Below are 23,087 nucleotides of genomic sequence, written 5' to 3' on the forward strand. Positions count from 1 at the left end.
AATAAAAGACTATTGGCTGGGTTTGTTGACAATTTTTGATTTGTCTGTTAGTATAGTAGTCTTATAACGGTTTTAAGATCCGACATTAATTTTGTGCTTCTCACCTCTGGTGTTTCTGTGCCCTGCTCCAGTATACAGCCACCACCACCAGTGCACCAACAGCACCCAGAGTGTTGAATGTGCACTTGAGGAAGAAGAGATATAAGTAGTTGGGGTCCAGGGTGAACAGGAGAATGCGGAACACTATGATCTCACACTGGGAGAAGTCAGTTAGCTTGGAGAAGTCAGCTGGCTGGGACGCCCCATCATCACTGCCGACAAGTTCAACAGTATCGTTTGCAAAATCCACCGACAAGTTACTCCCTTTATTGTCTGCTCCATTAATTTCAAGATTTTCGTTCGCCAAATCGAACATTGTATTGCTCATTTTGACGAATTGAGTTATTACGATAATGATTTGAGATGTTGCACCAATGATAAGAATCAGGTATAGCAAAATAACTTTTGCAGTTTATGAGGAAAATCAACTCGTTTAAACTGTGGAGAACAGATGAACTTTAGAAGAAAATTACGAAGAAATGAAAACCAAAATTATCTTCGTTAGAAGAACTACAAAATATTTTTTTTAAATCTTTTGAGTTTATGAGCGGGTTTTTTTACTCAGCTTCAAGTTCGAGCTTTGAGCGGAAACGATGCAAGAAAAATCAAGTATTTATTGATCCTTTTAATCAGACCATAAATATTCCTCTGCAGATAATTTACTGCGAGTATCACAACTCAGCGGAAGCAGGTGATTAAAAATAAAGAATTTGCCAACTGATGATATAAACAAATGACGGAGCAAAGAAATTCGGGCGTAAAAAAACTGCAGGGTATGAATTGTTTTAATCAATTCAGGGGTCCTTTGGGTCCCTGTTAAGCTTGAATATTTTTCAATCGATATGGGGTAAAAGTAGGTCTTATGTCAGACGAGCTTGCCCTTTTATAGGGCAAATTTATTGGTGAAGTAGGAAGAAAAAACTACAGCTTCCAATAAAATTCCGCTCAACAACTGACTTTATCGAATTACTTAGTACATAAATTAATCCAGAAATCTTTGAAACTTGATCTTTTATGGCCGCATGAGAATGAGTCGAGGCAATTTTTACTAAAAACCACGTCAGATAGGTTCAATTTCGATCAAATTGAATAAAAGCCGACGGCCATTAATAACAGAACCGAAAAAATGGTTTTAAAGTTGGAAGCTAGAAAGCTGCCGAAAAAAAGCTTCCCTCTTGTTCTCAGCCACTGAAAAGGTGGGAGTTGCAAAATATCACTTACAAAAAAATAGCCAATTGAATTGATGCGTATTTTCAATTCACTTTATATTGCAGTTTTCACAAAATGGAGGAAGCAAAAATCTGATTGAGACGTGGAATTTTACCGGGAATGCCAGGGAAGCTGAGAGACAGTAATTACAGCAACAACGAACGCATCGAAAAATTCAATTATCGATATGTAATAGTTCAGACAAGATGGGGTATCTTGTCATTAACTTCGATCTTTGATAATGCATTTTTTGAAGGGCTAATGACTTTCAAAAATATTTTGAAAATACCATCGACAAATTTAATAAGAATAGACCAAATATGTTTTATGATCTTTTCAAAGTGAAATACTACAAGTTCCTGTATCACCAAATTTTTTGATGTTATGTTTGTTGTCATTAATATTACAATTCATAATTTCCTGGTTGCATACTCACTACATGTTTCAATCTTCTCCGCCAAAATTGGCACCTTTCGACCATCTCGGCCAATTTTTCTCATATTTTAGCCGCTTCGACCAAATTCGTGTGCTTCAAATTTTTTACCGAAAAACTGCGCACAATTTTGTTCGATCCATGCCAGACAGGCTTCGGCCATTTCAACCGATATCTTAAACGTTTCGACTTTCTCGACCCGAAAAAAATACAATCTTTTTCGAGCCAAGCCAGAAAAAGTTCGGCCGTCTCGAGCGAGTTCGTTTATGTTTCGATTCTCTCGACCGAAAGTGCTCAACTTTGTTCGACCCAAGTCAGATGGGGCTTTGATCACCTCGACCAAATCGAGAATGATTTGGCTTTCTCGACCGAACAACGGTTTTTGTATGACTTTGCTCGACTGGCCACAGATATGCAACAAATATTCTTCGAATGTCTCGACTAACTTCGGGTATGTTTCAACGTTCTCCACAGAAGACAAAAGCATATTTTTCATCGGGCCCAGAAGTCAGATATAATTCGACCGTGCTCAATATGTTTCAGCCGCGTGCAACCGATATTGAATGTGCTTTGAGCGTGCTCGAGGTAGATTTCGATCAAGCTCTAAACTTGTTTTGACTATACTTGATCGAGTTTTTGATTGTTTTGACAGTGCCCGAGACATGTTTTGACAAAATTTTGTGCAGTACCTTATGATGATATTTAATCAGAATGAAACTATTGGAGTCAACTATAATTTAAAACTTGGTAAAGATAATTTTGATATGGACTTGTTTTCCATCTTCAAAAATATAGTTTTTTTTCACTTTATGTCGAAACTTTAAAATGAAGCGATTACAAAAAATTTCATAATTTACTTTCTTTGACTGCCGGAACCTTAGAATTTGTAAAATCATCGCACTATTTACGTTTGCGTTAAAAAAACTCTCTTCTCTTGATTGCGTTCGTTTTTTCAGCATTCTATGAGGGAAATGATCAACACATCAACTTTGTAATAAAAAATTATTTTTCCAAACTGGGTTTTGCTCAACTAGTTTTGGCAATGTTTTGATTAGGCTTGAGTCATTTTATAATCGTGTTTGCGAAGTGGTTTTTGATAAAGTTTGATTGATAACTATTGACCGTTTGTGAAGTATCTTTCGAGTTTGTGCTCGGTCTAATCACAATTTCATGAGTTTTTGGACATTGCTCTCAACTTTGAAAATATTTACATAAAAAGATCACCTTACAATAAAAATGAGGTTTTTTTCCGAGCGTTTAAAAATTGGGGACGAACTTTGTATTCGGGTGTGGTTTAGTTTTTTTCTTATTTTTTGTTTTCCAAGCAAAATCAGCTACCACAAAAAATCACCGGAGAGAGTTCAGTGATAGATCAATTTTTAGCACTTTCAGTCGTGATTCAAACAACTTTTAAAAATGTTCTAAAAATTTTCCCAGTGTTGAGAAAAACCGGTTTGAAATTATCAATTTTTTGTCCAAATTCGATTGAGCAAGCAGTCATACAATAGTTTACTTTAACAGCTTAAAAGCTTACAATTGCTTAATTTGTGAGGTAAAAACTTAAATTTACTCGGCTCTTTTTATTATTTTAGCGCTTTTTGAAAACAAAAACGTCAAAAATTCGAGAAAAAAATGCAAACCAAATTTAAAAAAATTTAATACATTTTGGATTTATAAGCTTTTCTGGTCATTTTTCAGCATGAAATATTTTACAATTTGCTTATTTTACTATGAATGTTGGATATACCTCAGCTCTAGTTTTTCGTTCAAATCTTTTTATCAAGCCACGCAGAAAAAATGACTATAGATTTAAAAAAAAACTTTAGGAGCGCGGTCTGTATTTAGACAACCGCAAACTCATACTAGTCAGTAAGCAGACAAACACTATGTTAACCAATCAGACCGAGATGATAAAGCAAACTTACGAAATAAATATTTATTAATTATGGGTTTCTTCTTTGTCTCGATTCTGATTCGTTCACATAGTATTTGTCTGCTTACTGACGAGTATGAATACGCGGTTGTCTAAAAACTGCTACGTAGCCTATGGTTTATTAAGCATCTTATCCCAATGGTTTACTCGTGGAGTTAATTTCGATTGAAGTTGTAGTGTTCAGCCATTGTAGAATCCGCTGCTTCTCACACCACTTTAAGCAAGTTTAATATTGTCTTCAAAATAAAACGGTGTGATGTAATTGGCAGATTATAAGCAATTAGAACAAGCGAATAAGAGTGAAACGCTGCTACTTTCAGCACACAGGCCAAGCAGAGCTTAGAACTACTTTCAATATAAAACAAACATTTAAGAAAAGAAGTTGAAAGGAAAAACTTTGAAAAAAAAAACGAAGTGAACCAAAACTTTCGTATGTCTCGAAAAAAGAAATCAAGGGCCCAACTAGAGCTGGAGGTACCCTTTTGATATTGTTTGTTTTTGCTATACTGATGCGGGATGAAATGGGCAGTTTCGAAAATTGGACTTTGCCCAAAACTATAGTTATTTCTTTATTGACATTCCGAATTTGGAAATGGATTTTTCCCAAAGACAACATCTTTCCATGAAAAATTGAGAAGTCGCCGATTTTGCTTTTAATCTCAGACTTGAAAGAGTATATTTTCAGAAAACGTAAAGTTTTTAGAAAACGGTCGAAAACTCAAAGACGTCCTTTACAAAATCCATATATTTTCTGCAAAAAAGTAGTGACATCTTAAACAGAGAAGATTCCCAAATCTGGTTTTACCAAATAGAAACTCAACCAAAGATTGGCAAGGTGCTTTTTGAGAAAAATCAAAAAATTTCAAAAAAAATTTTGACCGCAAAAATTTTGAGTTTTTTAAGACTAAATTTTAAAAAAAAAGCGTAGTCGCCTATGCAGGTAGAAATTCAACAACCTGTTGTTTCGGTTCAACCCAAAATCTCAGGTTTGGGATTATAATTCTTGAGAAAAGTCAAAAATTGCTGACATTCCGGGGGCCATTATTCTTTGTGTGAAGCCGCTTATGCAAGAAAGTTTCCCACAACGCATCCTTTGGATCAAATCCAAAATCTCAGAATTGAGAGGATAGTATTCGAGAAAAATCAAAATGTTTCAGAAAACGGTCAAAAAACGTTTTTTTCCGAAGCGATAAATTTTTGTGTGAAACAATCTGAGGTTGACGGCTGAGGCAGAGGAATTTCTCTCCATTGAATCCAAAATCTCAGATTTGAGGGTTACTAAAAAAACTGTCAAAACACAAGCATTCGACAATTTCGAGGGCCATAACATTTTGTGTAGAAAAATTGAGCGTAACAGCTTGCAAAGGCGATTTTCCTACAACCCTTTCTGTTCATTGAACCCCAAATTTTAGATTCGGGAAGATAGTTTTAAAATCTGGAAAGAAAATCACCCCACAGAAATCTTAGAAGGCTGTAGATAGTGAGAAAATTAAAAAGAGATCAAGAGATTGTGCAGGTACCTAGACAATAGGCGACGTTTTTCCTTTGATCAGCTTTTTTTTCAAAATCGGTGAGGCAATTTTTGAGAATTGCTTAAGTTTTTTGAAAAGTGAAAACATTTTCCAAAGCGTCTCAAAAAAATAAAATGAAGAAACTAATTCACATACACTTTCATAATACCTGTTTGGCAAATGAGCCAATCAAGACTTTTGAGTGTTGAATTAGTAACGGAACAAACTTACAAAGTGATAACATAGCTTGTAGCTGCCAAGACAGAACCATTAAGAAGAAATGGAAGCATCTTATCAAATAGTATCAACAATGATATTTATATGATTCTTAGAAAATGGAAATTTTTGTAAAATCTAAATTTATTTTTGTTTGCTTTTTCACCTTGGGGTACACTATTTTCCAGACCGTTTTCACTTAGAATGATACGGCACTCAACCTCATACAATTTTTTTGAGGTAGGTTAATTGAGTGCCGCCGAAGAGCCTCGTGAAAGCTGGCCAAAAATCAGATTTATTGTTTAGAGAGAAAAAAGTTTGATTTCATAATAGTGTTGGCATATATTTTTATAAAAGAGGAAAAATTGTTATCTGAAGACGTTTTTCTTCTGCACTTACCTTAATAAATAGAATTTTGAGATATATTTTAAGTTTTGCTGACTGGAGAAAATACCAAATAAACAAACGATCAAGAGTCAAAAATTTTTATATAAAAATAACGTAGTTTCCTTAAAGTTTTCAACTTTAAGTTTTCATGTTTTGTTTTTGTTGGTAATTTGGCCATACCAGCACAATGATGTCTTTAAAAATGTCATGCTGCTCATTTGATCATCGGCAAAAATACCTTCACTAATTTGTTTCTTTTTCTACGATCATTAAGATTATACATAAATTTCAAAGAAGCACGGCTTATGAACGATTTGCAACCAAGGAACTAAACTCCGACTGCAAAATCAGAATTATTAATATTCATTGAAGCTACGGTCGAAAATCTCACCATTCCAAATGAAAAAAATTGACCTAATTTTCTACCGACGGCTGCGAATTGATGCGCCACAAGGTCGAAAGGTTACAACACTTTAAAAAACAGAAAAGTTGCCTCACTTCACTGGCATGCTACCTTGCTCTTATTTTAAGACACTTAATTGTTCTGCGCGCACTAAGTAAATGGTGTAAAAAACAGTGCTTGAATGCAAAATTAAAATTACCATCTCAATCAGAACATAATTTTAGAGGAGAAAGCGCAGGAGCGGATTAAGTGGGAGGGGGCGAGGAGGTAGCGGATGCTTTTTTTCTCAGGGATTCGACCCCATCATCAACCAAAGGACCCCCATTTTGCTGCTATTTTGAGTCATTCGAATTCGATTCACCGACCCAATGGTTTTTTCAAAGGGGCCTTCAATTTCAATATATATAAATTTTACAATATATACTGACTTTGAGCGGAAGCGCGCGTCGAAAAAAAATTTTTTCTCAAAAAAACTTTGAGGGGAAGCGCGAGTAAAAAAAAAGCAATTTTGGGCCGCAAAAAGACTTCACAAAAAAGTGTAAAGCCAATTTTGTTTAAAACATCCTTACCGCACAGAAATTCCAATCAAATTAGGGTCGATATCATCCAAAAACCTTAATCAAAATAAGAAAATGCAATTAGTTGACCTACAAAAAGAACTTTTGAAGAAATTTTCCCAGAACTCATCTCATTTTCTGTTGTAACCTTTTCAATTTTTCCGCTTGTGTTTAGATTAGGCCTAATGTTTATAATAGTCGACCTAAATAGGCAAAAGCAATCATCCCCCCACACGCCATATAAAGTACAAAAGGATAGATTTCGCTCCTTGTAACAAATCAATAATGGCAAATAAGCTTCTTTCAACCAATTTGTAACGATTTGGTTGAAATTAAGACGGATTAAATTTCCGCTTGCGCGTTAATGGCGCGAAATATATCACGCGTTAATTGTCTCAAATTGGCCAAAATGGCAATTTTTAAACCCCCATAACTTTACAAAAAATGATCACAAGTAAAATATCTTTTCAAATTTACGCCCAGGACAACAATACCTTTAGAATGATATTAAAAAAATTCCGTCAAAAATGGCTAGTTAAAAAAAAAGTCGGAACAACAAGCAGTGTACGGATACTATAGTGGTGAGCTCACACGGTTGAGCACATGGAAATCAACGTTTCGACCCCCGAAGGATCAAAAAGTTTTGCGAAACTGATCTGAAGAAAAAAACATCCGAGCATATACATTCCTCACTTTCTTGGCCTTCCTCACTTTTTTTCTCCAGCTAGCCTTCAAACATAATGAAATTTGATTATATTTAGCTTTAGCGTTGCTACAATACCGCAAAACGTTCTGCTCTCAAGTTAGAGCCAAAAATTTGCCATTGAATTACAGTGACATGATGAAACACAAAAAAAAATCATATTCACGCAAACTTTACAGTAAGTAATTGCTTGCTCTACTTTGTTTCACTGCAGTGACATTCGGCTCGAGTAATATAGTTGAGTGTACATGAATCAGTGTTTGCCGCAATTTTTTGAGCTATTAATGTGCCGCTATTTGGTACATAATTGAGTTTGTATTGCGTTATATTTTTTTAATTAAAACTCTGAGTATCATTGACTGAGAAAGACGCCAAATTGGCTCAGATATATCGCTTTTACCAGAGTAAGGCCTGTAAGTAGAGAATCGCGTATTTATACTAGTCAATAAATAGACCAAGACTATCTTACCCAATCAGAATCGAGATAAAAAAGCAAACGTAAGAAATAAAAAGTTGTCAATTATTTATTTCGTACGTTTCCCTTCTTAGCTCGATTCTGATTCGTTAATATAGTAATTGTCGATTTACTGACGATTACGCAGTTTTTTGCTTACTGCTACATAACCTTTTTTACGGGACCTGATCAAATAACTTAAATTAAAAAGATCAAAACAAATTTGAGCAAGACCAACACGAAAAAAGCTGAATTCTCAATAAGCGAAAAAAAGCTCTTAATAGTTTTAATGTTTTCCGCAATTTTTTTCAAGGGGAGATCGTGATTGAACCAGGTGAGCTATATCTCACTTTAAAAAAATTCCAATTCCAAGCCTGCAATTTAGATTATAACTACTTTTTGTTCAACGTGTTAAATTGGTCAACAGAAAAATAGGCTGGATAGCTTCTATTTTGCAAACTTTTCTTTTGAACGAAAATGATCTAAGAAAAATATCAACACAGAGGCGAGAACACCACCAAAAAGCAACTCGATCAAGTGAAATAAGAAAAGGTAGAAATAAGCCTCGAATTAGCAAAAACTCGGCTACGTGTAGGATTCGAATCCGCGACCTATGCAATCAAAAGATTGAGAGTTTCACACACTATCCAATCAGCCACGCAAGCTTAACAACTGACAAATAATAGTCACGAATAAAGCAGCTAAATGTGCTAATAAATTGCCAATGCGATTCAGTCAAACTAGCACCAAATACAAATAGACTCAATTTTGCAAGTAATAATTTGAAATATAACAAGCTGACGCCATCCACAGTAACTTTGCATGTAACAAATTGCAAAGCATAAAGTCACATTATGTATAAAATATGCATTTCAAAGAAAATTTTGAGATATATTGAGTTGAATTTTCTGAAATCGAGTTTTCATTATTTTTTTTTCGGTTCATTTGATGAATTATAAATGCATCAATTTTGTTAGCTTATTACTATTCGAATGTCAAAGCACATGCTATGAAAAGCTGTAAAGGTGCCCCAATGTGCAAAGTGGCACCAATATGCGACTTAGGTTGGAAAAACAAAAAGAAGGTTCTTTTTGTTTTTCCAACCTATAAGGGAATAAAATTGTTTAAATTTCTGATAGGCAAAAACAAAGATTTTTATCGAAGCAAAAATCATTCATTTCAGTAACTTAAACCTGAGATCATTCACTTTTTCACAAAAAAAAATGAAAAAAAAAAAGAAATTAAATATGCATGGTTGACGCAAAACGACTTAGAAAAAACTCTAAAGATGCGTTATTTTTCTTGAGTTTTTTTACAATTTCAGAAACATGCATCAGTGTAATGTTATTACTTTCGCCGATTTTAGCAAACCCTTTCATCAGGGGTGGATCTAGGATTTTCTCGAAGGAGGGCGGATTTTCAAAAAAAATTCGAAATTTTTGTCGACCTTCATTTTTTTTTAGGTCGACCGAATTGATTTTTCGAGGTCTCCCTAAGACTGCTTAGTCCCTATTTTGGCCACATTTTCTGCGCCGCAGGCAAAATTTTGAAAAAAAAAACAGTCCAAAAAAGGCATTTTTAGGTACTTTTTGGGAAATTTTGACCAAAAAATCGCGTTTTTTCGGCGCGCGCTCCTCCCTTAGATTTAGTATATATTTGCGCCCAAGGCGCCTTTAGAAAAATTTTAGGGTTGGTCGGCCAAAACTGGATTTCTTAAAAGTACTAAAGGGGTACATTAAAAACTTGGCGCAAAGTTGGGCGACAAAAGAAATAAGTTGCATGGCTTTGGAACCTTGGGACGACTTTGCGCGAATTAAGAGAAACAAATCGTGACTGCACCATTCTACAAATAAAATAGTGACATTGAGCAACCAAAAAAATTTGGCCCAATTTTGCGCGACTCGAGATATTTTACTTGAGGGCTTCGAATATGTTACAAATTAACTGCAATCAAACTCCAATTGTTATTAGAAGCTCGATTGTGACAATTCTACCAGGTTCGAGCTGATCTGTTCTGCATCTAAAGACTTGACCCATAAGCATCTTTTTTTCAAAGTGGGTTAGATTAGTCAGAATAGTCGAACTAGCTGTTTGATGCTTAACGTTGTTTTTCATGAGAAAAGCCAAAAAACGGGGTTTACTCAGTTTTGTCGGAAGGGGGCCTTCCTGTTCTTAGCGAACCCTGGGAAAGCCACAGTTACTGTTTTACGCAGGATCCGATTCAAGGGATACTAGGAATCAGCAAAAATTAGTCTGTTTATAAATCTACTAATCATCGCAAAAATTCTGGATCTGCTTCTGATTCCCAGCTAGTTTTGGTTTTTCTGTGGTAGAAATTTCAATGGTATCTAGGAGAAGCTTTTTTTAAATAGTTTTGGGATTTTCGGATTTCATGTGAATTGATGTGAGATGCTAATGAAAGTTCACAATTCATATTTGAACGTTGAGCACAAACAAATTTAACAAGTTATCAACACTTTATTCAGTCGAAATAAGACGAAAAACCAAACATTTTATACAAAATTTTCTTGCCTCTGGGATTTTGTTTTTGGAAATTTTTAAATGTCGTTCAAATCACGACTAAAAAGGCTTTCATATGATATATCCTTCAATGCAGTCCGATAAATACTAGCGGTAACTGATTTTGCGGGAAAAAAAAGGAAACATTTCCAACACACTCGAAAACAAAATTGTTCCACCTTTTCAATGAATTAAACAGCAAGGTTAGCTTGTTGCTTTGCAAATAGCCCAAATAGTTCCGACCAAATTTGTGCGACAAAAAAAATATCTGAGGAAAACCTAAGAACTTACCACATTCGACAGCCACAGTTAAATAGGCAGAACAGACGGCGGTTTTTTGTCACAAATGACAAGAAAAAAAAACAAAATTTTTAAGTCTTTGTTTCAAAAGTGGCGCTAAATAACTTCAAACAAACATTTTAATGGAATAAAACTAAAGTTTCATGGTTCATTCTCCTATATTAAACCTGCTCGCTTGCTCTACTCGCTCGAAATTTGATAAATATCATAACTTTCAAACCGTTTCTTCTCGACACTGACAATATTTTGAAATTTGTTTAATGTCGTTCGAATCACGACTCAGTGGGATTTAATCTGATATATCACTCAATCCATTCAAATGACTATTTGTTGTAAATGATTTTGGTCAAAAATTAGACTAACAATCTACAAGTCTCGACACAGAAAAAAATTTCGATTTTTTTTAATGTCGTTCAAATTAAGACTGAAAGGTCTTTAAAATGATATTTCACTCGACTAATTCCAATGATTAATTGTAGTAAGTGATTTTGCGCTGAAAACAAAAAAAGTAAGACTCACCAGAATACAAAATTCTTAGTTAAGTTAAACCAAAAAAAACTTAATTATAAAAAAAATAAAACTGCTATCCGAGAGATAACTCATGCAATTCCAAATGAAATAACGAACTGAACGAAAATCTTTTGAAACTTTTGCGAGTCATAACACCATGAAATAGAAGATCTAGTTAACGAGAAGACCGACATCTGATCAAAATGCAAGAAAATGTTTGCCATAATCGTTTGCTTCACTAAATTGTCTTTGGTTGATTTGGCAACTTATTTATCGTTAAGAGAATGTCTTAAAATGTTCAAATGTTGTTTGAAAACTGCGTATGACAAGTGATAAAATTTGGATGACAAGTCTTAAAAATTTTTCATTGAAATGAACACCAATTTTTTGATTTTTTTTTTAATTTGTTGAAATAAATCTAGAAAATAAATTTTAACTGCATGCTTTTCCGAGCCTTAAAAAATTTCATCGGCAGAGATCGTCTAAGGGGAGCATATCACGAAAGAAGCCAACAGTTTTTATCAAACCAAAAAAGAACAAGAAAACTTCAAACCTAATGGTATAGAGAGTGCAAAAAGTTGGAACAGACAGAATTAATTAAAAAGAGCAAAAACCTATTTCAGAAAGTTATTGCATGCAAAACCTAACTTTTCAGACAGAAAATATGACTCAAGGTCACCTAAAAATATACATTTGCATGCAAAAAAAATGCTCAGAATTAGCAGATTGCTTATTTTAATTATTTCTGTCTGTTCCCCTTTGTTGCTACTAATTATACACGAACTGCTAATCGTTTTTGGTTCTTTTCTCGTAAAATAATTTATAGATCAACCACTTTCGCCTTTTTCGCTGAATTCACCCCTTCTGATTTCAATCTTTTATAATAATTTTAGCCTCTATCGCTTTTTCAAAATTTGATTGCTTTACTATACCAAAACATCATATATAGGGGGGTTCAACATACTGAACTTATTTCGTCCCTTTTAAGACTTCGTCGTTTTGCCGTTTGGCAGAAGTCTAGACGTACTGTAAGCGATTAAGTAGCTTGCGTTACGAAAGTCTGAGGCAATTTTCTGAAGGCAGGAATGTATTAATCCCAAAAAGGGCTTGGCCAACACCCAAGAGTTGGTCTAATGGAATTAAGATTGCCTCAAGGTGATCTTTTATGATGATCCTTTAAGGATCATCTTTAGATTCCCTAAAAATGGTTATTTAGATTTGATCAAGGTGATTCTTTATCGTGATGTTTTTGGTGGTCCTTTATAGGAGCCCTTAGATCTCGGGCAGATCCCTTTGAAACATATGGCTTGACTTACGGGGTCCCCTTGAAAACTACGGCTTGCCTTTAAGGAATCCGGGGGTGGAAAACGTTCTTTTTTCTCGACCCGGCCCTGCCCAATCGGTCATTTGTTTACGGGTTGGGTTACGGGTCGACCGGTCACAACTAAAAATTTGAAAAACATTGTTTCAGAAAACTTTATGCGAGATAGTAATTTCAACCTACATCAAGAAATTAAGTGTTCATTGATAATGGCTTCTGTGAGCACTACCAATGTTACACCATCTATATTGTACGCTTATGCGCATGCCGAGGATGATTTGTCTTTGAGAGTGTAATTATGTCCAGCTCGAAAAACTGAACTAAACCGAATTTTAGGGGGCTACTCTATGGGCGAAGAACCGAATGGGCGAAAGACTCATGGACAAAGGACCGAAACTAAAACGGCCGAAAGTCATTTGTTAAAATGAATCAATTGCCATTCAACTAAAAGGAATTAAATGAAGCAATATTTTGCTCCTTTTATAACAAAACCCTTGAAATATTAAAATTATTCCAATTCTCTGAGGGTCAGTGACAATTTTTCATATTTCTGCCGTTTTTATATTAGGCCCACATTAATACTAAGCCCTTGGAAAGGTTTACTTTGACGCTTTCTTTCCAAATTTTGGAATACTGAAATCTGATTTTTATTTTCGCCTATTCGGGTCTTCGCCTAAGGTGGAATCTCTCATAGGCCATGAACCGAATGGGCGAGAATAAAAATCAGCCAATCAGATTTCAGTATTTCAATCTTGGGAAAGAAAGCGTGAAAATCTGTAAGTAAACATTTCCAATTGGAAAAGAGTCATGAACAAAATAAAACAAAAAAAAAGAATTTAATTTTTGAAAAAACTTCAACTTACGAACTTCAAAGTAAAACATATAGCCTTGAAACACTTTGAGTTTCTAGAACAATTTGTATTTGACAGTTTTTTTGATAAAACTAGCCAAATTTGAGAAAACTGGACCAGTAGGTAAATTTTTATTCCACTGGGAAACTCGTAACGTCGTGACAGTTACACTTTTGCTATTCAATTATGGTGTTTGCTTTCCTTCAACAAAAAAATGAAATTAATTTAAAAAAATCAAAACTCTGTGCCACGGGACCTTGACAATTTAGTAACCTTAGCCACAAACAAAGCAGCTACACATGCTAATGAATTGCCAATGAGGTGCTGCAAAATTGACACGAAATACAAAAAGACACAACCTTTCATATAATATGTTGGAATATAACAAACTGAAGGCATCCACACTAACTTCGCATGTAATAACTGGCAACATAAAGCCAAATTATGCATCTCAAAAAATTGCTAGATATGGGGTCGAAAAACTTCTGAAAGAGTTTTAAAAATTGCACTGTTGTTTGAAACAAACAGCTTTATTCGTTTGATTTGATGAGTTGAAAATGAATTAACTTTGTCAACTGATTACTAATTAAATGTCAAACCTCATGCTTATAAAAGCCGTTGCCACTTAAAGTGGCACCAATATTTGCGACTTAATTTGAAAAGAAGCAACCGTTTTTCTATTACAATACGCTCAAAAGTGTAATAATACTGGCATCTGGAGTTAACTGTCGGTTATTTGATTTCTGTTAATAAGAAAGCAACTTCAAGTTTTTACCTATTTCAAGTTTTTTTTGTATAGCTGCTCCATTTTTAAAATCAATTTCTCTTTCTTATTTACACACACCTTCTGCAGCACTAAATCCAATCCGCAAACACTGGAAAACAAACTTGATTGATCGAAAAAACAAATAAAGAAAAAATAAGTTTGCTCTGATGTTTTATTTTTATCAATCCAACGAATTCCCCGAACATGAGATAAAATGAGTTTTTAGATCATTTAGTTTTTTACTTTTAGACAAGCGAAGCTGCGCTTGGCAAACACTTGCGAGAACACGACCAAAAAGCAGCTATCAAGTGAAATAAGCCACGAATTAGCAAAAACTGGGTTACGAGTAGGATTCGAATCAGCGACCAACTGCAATCAAGAACTTTTGAGTCTCATGCACTATCCAATCAGCCACGCAAGCTTAACAACCGACAAACACTAGTCATTAATAAAGCAGCTAAATATGCCAACAACTTGCCTATGCCATTCAGCAAAAGTGGCACCAAGTACAAATAGATTTGATTTTGCATGTAAAAACTTGGATTGAAACAAACTGAAGGCACCCACACTGACTTTGCATGTAATAAATTGCAAAGCATAAAGCCACATTATGTATAAACTCTGCATTTCCAAAAATTGCAAGATATATTGAGTTAAAAAATTTCTCAGATCGAGTTTTCATTATTGTTACGTTGTTTGAAACCAATCACTTTTTTCGGTTCATTTGATGAAAACAAAATGCATCACCTGTGTTAACTTAATACTATTAGAATATCAAAGCACATGCTATCATAAAGCTATTAAGTTGCCCCAAAACTGAAAAAGAAGGTTCGTACTAATACACTTGCTTCGCAAGTGTATTTAACACCAAACTGTTGCGACTGTGAGCTGTTTTTTTCGAAGTCACAAAATAAACGATGAATCAAACATATATAAGGTATTGAAATCTGCGAGCCTATAAGAATATTCAAAAAGTCGTTAGTTAACACGCGTTTGTTTTAGCCTCACAGCTTTCAAATGACCCAAATTGTTACCGCTTTAGCCTCACAGCTTTCAAATGACCCAAATTAGCCTCACAGCTTTCAAATGACCCAAATGACCCTTACCTTTTAATGTGAATTCGGAAATAACTGACCCTGAAAAAAATTAAAAATATGATACACAGAGGCGAAATTGCACTTCGCGTACACAAGTTAAAATATGACAGATAACGCTACTGGGAAAAACTGAATGAGTAAAATTTTGAGCCTACAAAATTTCTTAAATGACGCACGCAAACTATAAGTCAACATAATTGCTAAGTGACGCAAGCCAATTATGCGTATTAGCAGTACCACTCAATTTGAAAAAAAAAAGAAATTTATGACTAACATGCCTCAATTTATAGAGCGTATACGAAAAAAATTTATTAGAAATATACGACCCTGCCCAGGTTCGAACCCTCTTATTTTGTTGCTGGTCTACTTCCTTACCTCTACGCTACCAGATGCATGATACCTTGAAGCTAAAGTGCTATTTGTAATTTAATAGTCTTTGTTAATATCCTTAGCATTGGCTGTACTTGAAAGCTGGTTATTGATCAAAATGAACACTTTCAAAATGAACACATTTTGTCGCAACAATATTTGCGACTTAGGGTGGAAAGAAAGAGTTCAAACTATCACACAAGCTTTACTTGAGTAATAAACCAACTTAATTTTGTCAAAAAAATTGGCCAGAAGTTCAAAAAAAACCCCAATCTATTTCATATTCGGGGAAATCAATTTAATTGATAAAAAAACTTTTGCTAATGATATTTTTTCCATCAATCGTAATAATGATCCAGTATTTTTCATGACTTAAGTTTTTGCTGTTCGATAGTTGAGTTTGCCTTCCTTTTAACAAAAGAAATGAAGTGAACTTAAAAAAACATAGCCAACTGACAGTTGGAAAAAAGAGTAATGAACAAAAAGAAAGAACAAAAACTGAATTGTTTTTAAAAAAAAAACTTCACCTTCCAAATTTAAAAAATAATAATAGTAAACCCTTAAACGTCATTGAATTTCACGAACAATTTAAGTTGGTGCCTTTTTTAGATAAAATTAATTCAATTGAGAAAACTGGATCAGTAGGTATAGTTTTTATTTCGTTGGGAAATCTGATAATTTAATTCCATTTTCGAAATTAGAAGTCGATCACGTCTTTTGTCATCTTTACAATTCCACTGTTTGCTAGTCAAATTTGCCTACCTTTTACCAAAGAAAAGGAACTGATCTTAAAAAATCAGAAGTCGAACCGCAAAAAAAGGAAATTTGAGCCTGAACTAATTCTAAGACTTTTCCTGAAACAAAAAACATCATCGCGTCCTATATATGAGTCTGAACTACTTGCATCCACTCTTAAAAAGCTCCTATGTTGAAAACAAAACATTGGCCCAAAAATATTTGGCGCCTTTTTTGGAAGGCGTTGAAGAGATAATTGCGTTTTTTGGGCGCGCGCTCATCCGCTTGATTTGTTTGATTTATGCTCCGAAGTGCTTTAGGGTTCGTCTTTAAATATTGATGCCGAAAATTAGTACCAAAGGGGTAACCGGGTACCCTTAAGTCCGCTACTGATTCAAGACTATTTTACTCTTTGGGTTCCCTTGGAAAATGAAACTGAAAACGCAAAAATTTCAAACCACCAACGCAACAATTTTAGCGATATCAACATGTCTTAATGTTCACTTATAAATAATGAAAAAAGTGGTTAACACTTAACAAGACATCGATTCATTTAGAACGCTTTATATTGATTAAGTTCTTGATGAAAAGAGTATGTCAGTCAAAATTGCCTGTGCTAATTGCGCACTTGAAACGTCCACTCATTGAAATGGTTCAGATGTAAATATATTTTGTACACATTAGATTAATTTCTACTGGAAATAATGTTTTAAACCAAAGCAGCATTTATTTAACATATTTGACCATACATTCAACAAACATCTGTCAGATGCTTCAACGGTTGAATGCAGTGTAGTTTGTCATCAAATCTGAGTTCAGTTCAATTCGGTTAAGTTGGTTTTTTATTTCTACGTAGTTTGCCGATGATCATCATCTGCTTTTGAGGTTCTGGATATGGAGTGATACATCCTAGTAGATTACAATTCTAAGAAGTAAGATCGGTTATCTTCAGTTCCCACCTCTCTTCTCCCCCAGTTGCTCTACTTGGCGATGCCAATCACACCACATGCCATGCGGCCGCCGGCATGCCCCGTGGTCAGGGAGTCTTCGTATCCGCCTTTTCCCAAGTCATCCTCGTCAGCGTGAACAACCAGACTCCTACCGATTACACTGTGTTCGCCGATCAGTTGCACCTTAACATGAGATACATGAAACTACAATTGGAAACATGATCAATGCAATATATCTTGCTTGCTCAGCTCACAATAGCAGTAGAAGTTCACTAGCCCTTAATATAAGGAGGATTCTGAGTGTATAACGCTTTCAAAAGAAAAGCAAGTTTCAAAACTCAGCTGATTGAGAGGGAACGGTGTAATACAAATTACGTTTAGTGGAGCAGACATAATAACTCAATTTAACAGACTTCGAACTTTGAGTGATATGTAAATCGCTCAAAATATCGTTTGTGGTTTGTGGGAACTATCAGATGAATGAGAGCTATGGCAAAGTGGGTAAAGTCTTTATATTTCAGCTGGTAATTGGTGGTTTGCGGTCCATGCCTATCCGTTCTCCTCTCATAATGTTGAGGCAACATTTCCGCTATCGAAACAAAACAAAAATAATTATATATAGGTCTTAGTATAGTTTCATATAAATAGTTTCATATAAAAATGGAAATGGTCGGGAATGGCAATGGTCATTCCCATAAATGTTCTTGCTGCGAATCAACAATTGCTGACGATGATGATGTGCTATCCTGTGATATGTGTCGATCACGATGCATCAAGGGAGCCTGTATTGGATTGACCTCTGCAGCTGTGATATGTGGTTCAATTCAGTGGAGGTTCCCTGACTGCTCTAAGATAAGTACACTGTCCATTTTCGAGCAAATTTTGTTAAAGATGAACAAAATTGATAAACTTGAAAAAGACGTAGAGAGCCTGAAATCGCAAAACTTTACTCTGAAACCAGAGACGTTTGCAAATGTAGCGAAATTGAACAAAAGTTGTTCAAGTGGCATTATAAACCCTTTCCGAAGGAACCAACGAACTGATAGTACTTCGTCCCAAGTATCTGTTACACGTACTGAGAAACGACGGCGGACTTCGCCTGTGAAGGTAACGGTTCTTGTTGGCACATCGGCTGCATCTACAAGCATTAAAGGTGTGAAACCTTCGGAGCGGGAGTAAAGAAGGCATTATTTTCTTAGCCAGATTCTTCTACTGTTGACACGACCATGTTTAACGATTACTGCAAAGAAAAGAACCTTACTCTTCTTGGTTGCCGTGAGCTGCCCTCAAAAAGGGCAGATATGAAATCTTTCCATGTAGTCATTCCAGTGAATGAAAGTATCGTAGCCGAGAAAGCAGAGACTTGGCCTGAGAATATTATAGTACGTCGTTATTTCCTGAACGAAGAAGCCAGAACTTGGCTGAGATCGCTCAATTGACAATCAGAGACGAGTATTCATGTTTGTGCACTGTGGGATGCTCGATCGATATGTAATAAGACGGATTCAATTTATTCGTACCTACTTGCAAATGAAGTCACTTTTCTTGCAATTACTGAAGCTTGGTTATCTGAAGATAGCTTATTTTACGTAAATCTTGCGAAGCCTTGTAATTATAACTACATTGGTAACAATCGTCCCACTCGGGGTGGGGGCATTGGAATTTTCTATCTCAACACTTTCCGAATTAAGCTAATTGAGCAGTCAATTCGTGATATTTGGGAATTCTTGGTCGCTGAACTTACACTTACATACATGAATGTGTGCATCTTTATTTTATATCGCTGCCCTAATTCTTCATGTTCAATTTTCCTAAATGAATTGGTTGAGCTGGTTACACATTATGCGCTACAATACAAATGGTGTTACATTATTGGGGATTTCAATATTCCAGTTAATAAGTCGTGTAATTCTTCTGAAGCCTGATTATCTAGTATGGAGGAAATGGGTTTTTATCGATACAGTTCTGGCCCCACTCACGTTGGTGGCAATGAACTAGATTTGATATTCTTCAACTATAGGGTTACAAATTTTGTCGCACTCGACAGAACACTAGCTTCAGACAATTACTGTGTTACATTGATTATTAATTCTTCTGCAGTGACTATTGCACCCTCCAACGTCAATTTAAAAGTGAAATGGCTTTGGGATCAAGCTGATCGTGTTTCCATTTTTAATTCTATTTTAACTGAGACTTCTGCAATTGCTAAGTCTGATTTTATTTTACAATCAAACTGTCCTTCAATGATTGTTAACTCGTTATTTAATACCTTTCATGATGCATCTGTCCTGAAAAGAAGTGAAATTGTAACTGTTAAAAAGAAGATCAGTCGTGATGGTAAACCCCATTACTACGATGCCGAATGCGAAAGGGAAAAAAGGAAAAAACGAAAGTTGGAACGCGAAGTTAGGAAACATGACATCCCGGAAAACCGTGAAGCGTACCGAGCACAAGTCGCTTACTACAGATCTGTACTTTCGATAAAACGTAATGATTACTATACTCTCAATTTTTCTTCTAAGAGCTCGAAAATGATTTTTTATTGCCTTAATGAACTGATGAATCACAAGAATGATACACTTCCTGTGAACTCATCTACTTTCGACCTAGCAAACAGGTTTAACATTTTCTTTAAGAAAAAGGTAAACGACATAGTTGATGAACTGCCAAAAACTAATAGTAGCCTGGATTGTACGTCAAATGATCTAGTCGTATGGTCTGAGTTCGCTAGTTTTTTTCCAATAGATCTACTCGACGTATTAGATGATTTACGGACCTCAGAGTCACCTGTGGACATTATTCCTACTCGGTTCTTAAAAGATTTTATTGCCGAGAATATACAATTTTTTACAGATCTTTTTAATTGCATTCTGTTATCTGGCGTTTTTCCTGATGTTTTTAAACAAGGAGTCATCAGACCACTTCTACAACATGGCTTAAACCAAGAAACTATGTCAAGTTATCGCCCGATTACTAATTTGTCAGCATTGTCAAAAATTACTGAAAAGCTTGTATTTTCACAGATGAGTGAACATTTAACCTCAAATCGGCTTTGGCCTCAATTTCAGTCGACTTACCGTAAAGGTTATTCAACAGAGAGTGGTCTCTTGCTCTGTTCTCATTATATAAATTCTAAAATTGATTCGGAAAAGTGTTTTTACGTTGTTCAAATGGATTTTTCTGCTGCGTTTGATACAATTGACCATTCATTGTTATTAAAGATTCTTGAAAACAAAATTGGTATTGAGCACACAGTTAAACAATTCTTTGAAACTTATCTTAGTAACCGCTTTGTACAAGTTTTGGTAAATAGTAGTCTGTCAGACAAAATTCAGGTCGAAACTGGATTCCCACAAGGCTCTGTTTTGGGGCCGATTTTATTCATCCTTTATTTACAACCTCTTCTTGATTACCTTATTGATAGCAACATTGCGTACCACTTTTATGCCGATGATTCTCAACTGTTTTTGGAGATTAATCTCATGCAAAATAACCAAACTAGAAAACATTGAAAAATTATGCTCCCAATTGCACTTAAGTCTTAATAAAAACGATGGAAAAACAGAAGTAGTGTTTTTCGGTAGACAACTGCATCACAATTATTTAAAGCCAGTGAAAATTTTTAATAAAGAAAAGGTTCCTAAATGCTTTACCAAACTTTTGGGGTTCTACCTTGATTACAACATGTCATTTGAAAAGCAAATAAACCATTGTTGCAAGTTATGTTATCTAGAATTGCGTAAATTATATTCCATTCGACGTTTTCTGACTTTAGACCAAAGAAAAATGTTTGTTACTAGCTTTATTCTGTCAAGGCTTGACTATTGCAATGCGTTATATATGAAAGTGAATAAAATTTTACTTATTAAACTACAGAAAGTTCAAAACGCTGCCGCCAGGTTTGTTTTAGGTGCTACGAGAAGAACAGCATTAACAAACGAGTTACTGAAGAAATTACACTGGCTTCCAGTTTACCAAAGAATTAGGTTCAAAATATGCTGCTTTATGTTTCCCGTGTTTCACAATTGGAACTGTGCCGATTATTTATACAATCTTTTCAAAAAGAATTCTGCTTCTGTCAACCCTTCGCGCAGACAAAAGTTTATCCTTCCGAAATGCAGAACAGAATTTACCAAAAAGAGCATTGCCTACCAAGGAGCTGTTATTTGGAACTCACTGCCTGTTCTCTTAACAGATATTATTGATTTTACGCTGTTTAAACGAACCCTGAAAACTGTTTTATTCTGTGAGGCTTTGTGAGCCTTCTACCACTCTTGTGTTCAAGAAAGAGTGGTAAAGCCAATCATCATCATCATCATCTTAGTCAAGTACATCAATGGTTCTTCGTAACTATATGTATGTTATACTCGTATTTTATACCTTTCGCCCGTGGATGAATCAACTTAACACATTAGCAAAGCTGCCTTGGCGGAGAAAGTAGTTCTAAAAAAGCAAGTGAAATGAAAGAGAAGACAAAAAAGCCTTAAAAAGTATTAACTTTCACTATGTGCCGGAATGGAACTCCCGTGCTGGAAATTATAAGAGCCCCGCCCTCGTATCTGCTCCATTTTTGCTTGACAAAATGCAAACACTAGCTATTAAAATAGCTGATAGACTGCTACTAATAAATTGCCAATGCTAAAGAAGCAAAAATGCCACCAAATGAGCACTTTTAATGGCGAGATTGGGTTGGAAAAGATCTTTCGTAATATAAAACTTGGCTCGCTAGCTTGCTTTATGACCTTACCAAGGTATCTTCAATTTCTATCTTGGCAATTCCGTCTTCTCCTGCCATTACATTTCCAAGGTCCCCCACATGTCTGCTCTCGTCAACTGGAGCTCCGTGCTGCTTCTTGTAAGGGTTGAAATGTCCACCTGCCGACGTGCATCCGTTAGTATTGTCTCCGAACTCGTGCACGTGGAACCCATGGTTACCCGGTGTCAACCCAGAGATCTCTCCTTTGAGCACAACTGCCGACGTTTGCGACTCCTGTTCGAATGTGATGGTCCCTTGTACTCCTGTAGAACTGTTTCCCAAAACACAAACTGCTTTCACGGGCATCGCGGTTGAGGTCAAATTTTTTATCTGAAAAATATAGGACGCTGCTTTCATTTATTAAATTGCTAACAATGCAATTTAATGTTCTATTCCTTATTTCCCAAAATAATTAAATAGCTGATATCCAACCAACCACATAATGTCGACACCTAGAATAACAATTTCCAGTTGTTGTAGCTGTTCTTGCATGCAGTTTAAATTTCAAAAGATCACTTATCTCTGTCTAGACTGTTATTTCATCTTCTGAAATAAAGTTCTTATCTCGTGAGCAGGTCCATTCGATGTAAATTATGTACTTTCATTTCCATACTCGACTAGTAATTTCAACCAATGAATTGAGCAATCACTAGAAAATATTACCTTGGGACAAGTTCGTGAGCAAGGCATGAGGAAATTTGTTACATACCACTTCTGTTTTTAATTCTGTAACTTCAAACTTAGTCGCATTTCTAAACAGCAACAAGGCGTGGCAGTTTTATTGCTTTGTAAAAATGATCATCTCAAATTTTTCCTGAGCTTAGGATAAATATTTAACGCGTTAAATTTTAAAATGTCACAAAAATGGAGACAAAAATCTCCAATTTTCTTTTGCATACTTCAACGGTTCAAAATTACAGCAGCTCACAAAGGCAAACTTTACTCAACAAGGCGTGGCAATTTTATTGGTTTGTTAAAATGATCTTGACATTTTCCTGAGCTTAGGA

At 35.2% G+C, this 23,087-nt stretch overlaps 3 protein-coding genes across 3 annotated transcripts in view; all 3 read right to left on the reverse strand.

Annotated features, from left to right (window-relative positions):
• LOC134856879 (uncharacterized) overlaps positions 1–1,261 on the reverse strand; it is a 33,926-nt gene extending 32,665 nt beyond the window's left edge. The window contains exon 1 of the mRNA XM_063873174.1: positions 105–1,261. Within this exon, the coding sequence (XP_063729244.1) occupies positions 105–427 (323 nt within the window). The 5' untranslated portion in view covers positions 428–1,261. The remainder of the gene's footprint in view (positions 1–104) is intronic.
• Positions 1–23,087, reverse strand: part of LOC134847372 (transmembrane 9 superfamily member 4-like) — a 530,188-nt gene that overhangs the window by 404,456 nt on the left and 102,645 nt on the right. The window lies entirely within an intron of this gene.
• LOC134847388 (superoxide dismutase [Cu-Zn]-like) lies at positions 17,025–22,439 on the reverse strand. Its single transcript, XM_063864552.1, has 2 exons — positions 22,072–22,439; positions 17,025–17,507 (listed from the first exon to the last, which is right to left on the reverse strand). The coding sequence occupies exons 1-2, from the start codon at positions 22,435–22,437 to the stop codon at positions 17,355–17,357; spliced, it is 519 nt and encodes a 172-aa protein (XP_063720622.1). The 5' UTR covers positions 22,438–22,439; the 3' UTR covers positions 17,025–17,354.

Source organism: Symsagittifera roscoffensis, chromosome 1 (assembly GCF_963678635.1).
Source record: "Symsagittifera roscoffensis chromosome 1, txSymRosc1.1, whole genome shotgun sequence".
NCBI lineage: Eukaryota > Metazoa > Xenacoelomorpha > Acoela > Convolutidae > Symsagittifera > Symsagittifera roscoffensis.

Coding starts and splice junctions, on each gene's coding strand:
- LOC134847388 (XM_063864552.1), bottom strand. CDS start 22,437: ATGAAAGCAGCGTCCTATATTTTTCAGATAAAAAATTTGACCTCAACC. Junction 17,508..22,071: donor TAGAAATTGAAGATACCTTG/GTAAGGTCATAA, acceptor TCTCATGTTAAG/GTGCAACTGATCGGCGAACA.